Source organism: Prosopis cineraria, unplaced genomic scaffold, assembly GCF_029017545.1.
Source record: "Prosopis cineraria cultivar Desert tree isolate PC_DT_omini unplaced genomic scaffold, ASM2901754v1 PC10, whole genome shotgun sequence".
In the NCBI taxonomy this organism is placed as follows: Eukaryota; Viridiplantae; Streptophyta; class Magnoliopsida; order Fabales; family Fabaceae; genus Prosopis; species Prosopis cineraria.
This window is the reverse complement of record NW_026555341.1, coordinates 35,815,644-35,824,095: the sequence shown is the minus strand read 5'-3', so window position 1 is coordinate 35,824,095 and position 8,452 is coordinate 35,815,644. Positions and strand designations below refer to the sequence as shown.

The following is an 8,452-nucleotide window of genomic DNA, read 5'->3' as shown; positions in this document are numbered from 1 at the left end:
CTTATGTAAAGCATATTTTTTAAAAATTGCAAAATTCAAATGATTTTTCAAATCTGATTCTCACTTTCCGCCTATGTTTATAGCCGGTCCAATGTTTATAGCCGGTCCAAAGCCCGGGTAAAGGAGGAGGGTTGTGTTAGGCCATCAACAGCCAATGTAAAAATTTGTTGAATCTATCATGAACATGGACAATAGACGTTATAATGTTAATGCTAGGTCGTTGCCCGTAAGTAACGCGCTGCATGGCTCGAGTACAGTGATAAGTGAGTTAGAGCCGCTGCATCGGCGCCCGGATGTAGTGTTAAATGAGCAAGGGCTACCGCGTCATTCTGGACGCACGCGGCTAAAGAAGTTAGTCCATAAGAGCAAAATTAGATTTGGTACTTGGAATGTTGGGACATTAAATTGTAAATCTGTAGAGGTTGTAGGGGTTATGATTCAAAGGAAAATCAATATCCTTTGCTTGCAAGAAACAAAATGGCGTGGAGAAGGAGCTAAGGATATTCAAGGTTTCAAACTTTGGTATACAGGAAAAGTAAGTGCACGCAATGGAGTAGGCATCATTATAGATAAGGAGTGGAAGAAGAACGTTGTAGAAGTTAGCAGAATTGGAGACAGAATTATTTCTTTAAAAATGATAATTGGACGTGAGACTGTTAATATTGTTAGCGCTTATGCGCCGCAAGTCGGGACAGAAGCCAGTCTTAAGGAATTATTTTGGGAGGATCTGGAGGGGTTGATTCGACACATACCACAGAGTGAAAAGATTTTTATTGGAGGAGACTTTAATGGGCATGTCGGGAGGGAAGCTGGTCAGTATGCGAGGGTGCATGGTGGTTTTGGTTTTGGAGAGCTAAACAATGAAGGGCAAACTCTTCTTGATTTCTCATTGGCGTATGATTTTAAAATTGCCAACACTTGTTTCAAGAAGAGAGATGAGCATCTCATCACTTACAAAAGTGGAGCCTCAAGGTCGCAGATTGATTTTCTTTTGGTTAGGAACACAGATAGAAAACTTTGTAAAAATTGTAAGGTGATCCCTGGAGATGCTGTAACGACACAACATAGGGTCCTAGTCCTTGATGTGTGTATTATGAGTAAAATCCAAAAACATCGACAAGTAGTAACACCAAAGATTAGGTGGTGGCAATTAAAAGGTGAGAAGCAAGATATTTTCAAGCGAAATCTTTTGGATAAAGGAATTTGGGATTCTCAGGGAAGTGCTAACATCATATGGGAGGATATGGCTAAAAAGATACGGGAGGTTGCAAAAGTAGTTTTGGGAGAATCGAAAGGTTCTGGTCCGAGAGATAAGGAGTCTTGGTGGTGGAATAATAGTGTACAGGACAAAATCAAGTATAAGAAGAACTGTTTTAAAGCCATACATTTGTGTAACAATGAGGAAAATTGGGAGAGGTACCGTATGGCTAAGAAGGAAACTAAGAGAGCTGTGGGTGAAGCTCGTTCCAAAGCTTTTGAAGAATTTTATAAGAACCTTGAGACGAAGGAAGGAGAGCAAAATATTTATAAGATTGCCAAGAGTAGGGAAAGAAAATCAAGAGATCTAGAACAGGTAAGGTGTATTAAGGATGAAGAGGGAAGAATTTTAGTTACAGATAATGAAATTAAAAATAGATGGGAGACTTATTTTTCTAAACTTTTCAATGATGGAGAGGATTCATCTAGTAACTTGGAGGATTTAGTAACTGGTGAAGGAGAACAAAATTTGTCATTCTATCGAAAAATACGTGATAAGGAGGTAAAGGAAGCTCTTAAGAAAATGGCAAATGGTAGAGCTAACGGACCTGATTGTATATCTATCGAAGCGTGGAAATGTTTAGGTGAAGAAGGGATGAGATGGTTAACTAAGTTATTTAATGTGATTTTACGGTCCAAGAAAATGCCTGATGAGTGGAGGAGAAGTACATTAATTCCTATTTATAAAAATAAAGGAGATATTCAGAATTGTACTAACTATAGAGGGATTAAACTCATGAGCCACACAATGAAATTGTGGGAGAAAGTAATTGAGCACAGGTTGAGATTGGAGACAAGTATTTCTGAGAATCAATTTGGTTTTATGCCAGGTAGATCAACTACAGAGGCAATTTATCTACTAAGGGGATTAATGGAAAAGTATCGTTGTAAAGATAAAGATCTACACATGGTTTTTATTGATTTGGAAAAAGCTTATGACCGTATACCAAGAGAAGTGCTTTGGAAAGCGTTGGAAAAAAAGGGAGTACGGATTGCTTATATTAAAGCCATACAAGATATGTATGAGGGGGTAAAAACTAGTATAAGAACGCCTAGTGGTCAAACAAAGGATTTTCCTATAAAGATTGGACTACATCAGGGATCATCTCTGAGTCCTTATTTGTTCAACTTGATTTTAAATGTTTTGACGGAACATATTCAAGAGGAAATCCCGAAATGTATGCTCTTCGCGGATGATATAGTTCTTATAGCAGAGACAAGAGAAGAGGTTAATTGCAAACTTGAGTTATGGAGGAGGACATTGGAGTCGAAAGGTTTTCGTCTGAGTAGAAGTAAGACGGAATATTTATATTGTAAATTTGGTAAAGGACTATTCGAAAATAATTTGGAAGTGAAATTGGGAGATCAAATCATACCTCAAGTGGAAAAGTTTAGATATTTGGGAGCCATTATTCAAAATGATGGCGAAATCAGTGGAGATATTTCACATAGAATTCAAGCTGGGTGGTTTAATTGGAGAAAAGCTAAAGGAGTTATTTGTGACCGTAAGGTGCCTAATAAACTTAAAGGAAAGTTTTATCGTACTGCTATCAGACCGGCAATGTTATATAGTAGTGAATGCTGGGCTCTAACGGGACAGCAAGAGCATAAAGTTGGAGTAGCAGAGATGAGAATGTTACGATGGATGTGCGGACATACACGTAAAGATAAAATTCAAAATGAGCACATACGTGAAAAAGTGAGGGTGGCACCTATTGAGGAAAAAATGGCAGAAAATCGGTTGAGATGGTTTGGGCATGTACAAAGAAGACCAAGGGAGGCACCAGTGAGAAGAGTGGAACATATAACTTTGAGTCCGATCAAGAGAGGTAGAGGAAGGCCTAAGAGAACACTCTTGGAAGTTGTTGAACGTGATCTCTTAATTAATAATATTTCTAAAAGCTTAATAAATGATAGAACACAATGGCGTCTTGCAATCCATGTAGCCGACCCCACCTAGTGGGATAAAGGCTTGTTGTTGTTGTTGTTGTTGTTGTTGATTCTCACTTTCCAATATCCTCCTGCTTCAAATGACAAAACCTAAATAGAAGAAGTAAAATAAGAAACGATTCAGCAAACTAACTTATCTTTCAGGAGCTGATACATTTTAAAGGCATTAAGAGATGCATATTTCTGCGTTCAGTTCTCACTTCAAATTTAGCTTTCAATTATAACATGCAAGGACATCAAAGTCAACAAAGTTATTGGATCTGAATGGTCTCGGACTTTTTGTACAGATTAGTTCTAAGTTTATACGATAGCATGAGATGAGCTCTTAACTTTACACAGAAGCTGCAAATCCTTTTGTATGTAACAGAAGAAAATTGTTTACTGAGAGAAGTTCCCCCATAAAATCTGTCAAAAAACAAAAAAAAACCATAGTTTTGTCACTATTAGCAGAAGACAAATACAAGTCAATCAAGCTATTGGATTTGGATCGTCTCATACAGAACAGCATAAGATGAACACTAACTTTGTACAGAAGTTGTAAATCCTTTCGTATGCAACATAAGCAAAATGAATACCGATAGAGGTCCTACTTCTATCCATACATCTTGCTTCATGTACTCCCTGACTTCCCAATGTTGTGAAAAATCTCTAAAGCCAAATCTACAAGTTGTTGGCCAGAAAAAAAAAAGGGGAAAAAAAGGAAAAACTCTACAACAAGTTCAAAGAGGAAAGTCAAAAAAAAAAAAAAGAAAAGAAAATGTAAGCAACAAAAAACATGAATTAACAAATTCACCCGCTGGCCTTGAGTGGCTTTGAAGTGCAGACAAGAAATCTTCTATCTGGCAGCATGCAAATGATCACCAAGCCATTCTTCAAGCAGATTCCACCAGCTAACTTGTCGGAAAACTGCTCACAGATAATCTATTTCATGTCCAGTTTCCAATATTGAGTAAAATACCAGCAGCTACTTTGTCTTGATCTTACATCTCAGGACCTTCTTCAACAGCGGGAAGACCGGCTTCTTGAATAAATGATGGGTTAAGAAACTTGGCAACAAAAGCCCACAATTTATACACATCCTCAAAATTAGTCAGAAAACTGAGTGATGCTGTTACAACTTCAACTCGTACAAAGCCACCTTTTCCACCTTTTCCATCCCGACAACCATTCTCCATTGGCCGGCAAAGAGATGTTTCTTCACGATTCAAAGCCCCATGACGATTTCTTGAGTTATCAAGAATCCGTATGTGGCTCAGGAAACCAAGACCAAGTGAGATTCCTTCCTTCTCAGCCAGCTTTTGAACAATCTCAGGATTAATTAATCCCCTTTTTCTGTCCCTGATATTAAAAGCCACCGCTGCACCTCTTTCATATTTAATTTTTGGGCCATAGATGTGGACAAGATTTGCTTTGTCTTCCCTGTCAACACCAGGCAACTTCAGTTGCAACAAAGAGGTGACAAGCCAATTTATCAAAACCCGAAGTCTAAGTGTGGTTTTATTGAGGCCAAGCATATTAACATGATCCAAATGCCGGCATATTATATTTGGTTCCCTCCTGCCCCAATCCTGTTCATCACCATCTTCTCCATCACTTGTGTACTGTTCATCATCATCTAAGCTAGTTGCACATATGTCCCCTGTTTCCGATGTATGGCTAAGATACTCTTTACGGTTATCTTCCATGCTAAATGACACTCTTCTACCCTTGTTATATGATTCATTCTCTTCCAAGCCAAAAAATCTACCACCACCATATCGATTCCCTTCTCTTCTATCAAGCAATCTAAATTCACCTTCAGTTTCCCTTCTTATGGCACTCTCTTTAAGCTCACTGGATATTTCAGAGATACAGCCATTTTCAAATCGGTGATGCTGAGCAACAGAAGGTGAATTATTAATTCCTGATCCTTTTAAAGGGACATCTTGTACGGATCCAAGATGAACAACTTCACAACTTCCAGGCTCTTCCTCGATCTCATTGACATACAAATGTTCAGACCTATTACCATTTCTTGGAAACTCATTCGCTTCAGCAATATGTTCCTCTTCAGGGACCTCTTTTACCTGGTCTAGTTCATGTGACACTGATAGCACAGCTGCATCAAATGAAAGCATGTGATGATCATCATGAGGATCATGATTTCCCACTTTATCATCATACATGGGGCTACCATATGTTTTGGAAGTTAGCTTAGGAGGATGATGCTTTTGATTTCTCTTTCCATTGAACCAAAAGGGTGGAAGAGGAGAAGCTATCTTCTGCTTATTCAATTGACCAGCGTGGTCAGATCCCAGTGGACTTTGTCCCAAATCAATCCAATAAGAGTTGTCCGATGACTCATCTTCACTGAAGACAGGGCTCTTCATCAACTCCCCAACAGAAACACTCTCAGTTTCTTCAAATATAGTGCTAGTTCCATCTCTTTCAGAACTATCCTGATCCATTTCAGTCTCAAATACTTCATGGACCTGAGCAGATGTATATGCTCCAGAAAAAGCAGGCAACTGTGATCCCTGACGAGTTTCAGCAGTTTTATCACCTATCCCAATGACTTCATCCTCTTCAATCCCAGTCAATTTGTCCAAACCATCAACGGAGTCGCTCAAATACATAGGAAATTCAGGAGTGATCTTCACCATTCCAGAGCCAGTACTCCCTGACTGATTTTGAAGGCTTGCCATAACTGATTTCTTGATCAGAAGACATCCAAATCCCGTGGGATCATACCCAAACACCCTGTAAAAAGATGTGATTATAAAATCAGGCCGGAATAGAGACAAGCCAAGGGAATCCATGTCCTTGGGACCCAATGATCCTGCATCAAGCAAGACATGCCAGTTGTTCTGCTGGGCTAGTGCCATCCACTGGTAAGAATATTTAGCCCCAGTCACTCTAGATTGAACAGGGAACACAAAAAGACCTGTTGCGGAGTCCTTCTTCCTCCTCTTCTTGCTTGAAATCTGTTTTCTCAGATCAGTGGAACAGAGTTTGAGGGTTGGCCATTTAAACCATGCACTATACACCTTAGCACCCTTCTCCTTGGCACACTGAGCCATCCAAGCCACAGACTGGCTCTCATGGTCGAACATGGTCAGCAGTTTTTTGTTTGTTTGGAAAGGGTATGATTCAGCCAGCAATTTGAAAGCTGATCCTCTGCTAACAGTAAATACAAGGCCATACTCATTCTCAGGTATGTTCAAGTAATCCATGATTCTAGTCTTTATATCATGTTCCACGGTTCCCTTTTCAGCACCACCATAAAGTGCATGATTACTCAAATTTGCAGTTATCTCAGACAAACTAAATGTAGAGGACTCCCAGTAGTGAGTGGTCTGAACGAAAGAGAATAGTCCAAATCCACAATAATCAAGGCATACCTTAGGGGACAAGTGCGAATATTCATCCGACCTCAACTGATCGATCTTCTCCGATGACTGGTATTTGGGATACATTGTGAGGAACTTGTTGAAGGCTTCTTGGAGAGTAGGGATTTCTTCCTCGGACTCAAATATGCGCTCGGCGGCCAGTGCAGTGGCTCGTAGAAATTCACGTTGAGCATGAAGCCTGGCAAGTGACCGGGATCTCCCAAGGCTTTCGTCATTGTTTTCAGGCGATAAAGCTTCCATGTCTTGAGATATGACGAGTTTCCCATCTTCTGAAGCTTCTTCAAGCGCTTCCCTTAGCTTGTTTTCCTGCAATTTCCGGAGAATTGACGGGCTTCTCCGCATATCAACGGTCGATTCATCCTTCCGTCTGCTTTTCTTGTCCTTGAGCAGAGCAGCGCAATGAGAAATGGGCTTCCATAGTGAAAGGTGCATGATCGCCTCCTCCCACGAGCAACACGAGATGAAAATCAGGACGTGGACTTAACAGTTGAAACAAGACGAGTAAGAAGGCTCAGACCATTTGTAACAAATTTAGGTTCAGAACCTAGAACGCCGAAATAGAAGGAGAGAAATATGTGACCCGATCGTAATAACTGAAGTGGATCACCCAAAATTAGAGAATTTTACTACTGCAAAAACTCTCACAAGGAACCAACTTGACTCGGCGTTTTAGATGAAAGCCCAGAAAAAATAATGTACAGAACCCAGAAGAGGTTTCAATACCCAGGAAAAGAACGAGGTGTGGGAGGAAAACCAAGAAAGAGAGAGAAAGTCAAAGGCTCAAATCCTATAACCCAAACCAGATCTCGAAAATTTGCCGAACAGTCCGTGGCTCCGTGAAACTCGAAGGAACCCCGTAAAGTAGAAATCGCCTCCACCCACAATTAAACGACACTGATAACAAACGCTTAACTTCTTCAATTCTGGAGGCAAGGACGAACTCAACAAAACACCGGACAGAGCTCAGAGACCCATCTTCTTCCTTCTCTTCACCGCAGCATAATTAAAGCGAAGCCCTTCACATCGAATGCTCTTTTTCACTGAGAAAGCAGTAAACCCAAAACATGCCGGTTTTGATTTCTTCACTGTACGATTTCTTCTTATAAGATTGAGAGAAAAAAATAGTGAGAAAAGGAAAAAAAAAAAAGAAAAAGAAAAGGACGCAGAATAACCCCTGCTGCCTCTGTTTCTTTGACCCGCAAACCCAAAGGCCACACAAAATGGTGACTCCACAGTCTCCTTTGGCTCAAGAACCAACCTTCAACAAACAGGAAGAAAGAAAGGACATTTTGACTCTCACAAAAAATCAAATTGTCATGGCATTTAATGATATTAATTAAATTCAGCCTTCATGTTTACCCTCGTATTAAATTAAAATTGATGTTTCCTTGTCTATGTTGAGTGGGACCCACAGGAGCCTCCTCCGTGCTGTCATGGCTAAAGTCAAATAATCTGTTGGCTTGTAAAAGTTGTTCTCTGTCCACCTGGGCAAACCCCCAAAATCCTATATACTGAGGTTTGGATTCATAATAAATCTCAAATACTAATCATATTAATATCTACCATCCAGGTTCGGAAGAGTTCGCTTTAATTATATTTCCATTCAATTATTGTCATCATTGCAACTTGCCAAGGAGTAGTGTTATATATTTGTTGTTGTTAAAATATATTTCCCTCATTTTTTAATATGAGAAAAATTATCATGTATTTTTTTATTATTTTATTACTAATAAGTATTCTCTCATTAAAAATAATCATATTCAAATCAGGGTGAAATAATGTCTTTGTGTTCTTATTTATAGGCAAAACAATAAATTTTAAAAAGTATTTATCATTTTTTTTGAATTGTTTATCAT

At 39.3% G+C, this 8,452-nt stretch overlaps 1 protein-coding gene across 3 annotated transcripts; it reads right to left on the bottom strand.

Annotated features, from left to right (window-relative positions):
• Positions 1-3,112: 3,112 nt before the first annotated feature.
• Positions 3,113-7,838, bottom strand: LOC129321933 (uncharacterized). 3 transcript variants are annotated; one of them, XM_054967927.1, is made up of 3 exons: positions 3,731-7,838; positions 3,538-3,612; positions 3,113-3,297 (listed from the first exon to the last, which is right to left on the bottom strand). In XM_054967927.1, the coding sequence occupies exon 1, from the start codon at positions 7,026-7,028 to the stop codon at positions 4,188-4,190; it is 2,841 nt and encodes a 946-aa protein (XP_054823902.1). In that variant the 5' UTR covers positions 7,029-7,838; the 3' UTR covers positions 3,113-3,297; positions 3,538-3,612; positions 3,731-4,187. The 3 variants fall into 3 exon arrangements, with proteins under 3 accessions (XP_054823902.1, XP_054823903.1, XP_054823901.1); XM_054967928.1 differs by having other exon boundaries at positions 4,001-7,838; XM_054967926.1 differs by lacking the exon at positions 3,113-3,297 and having other exon boundaries at positions 3,401-3,612.
• Between the last annotated feature and the right edge of the window lie 614 nt (positions 7,839-8,452).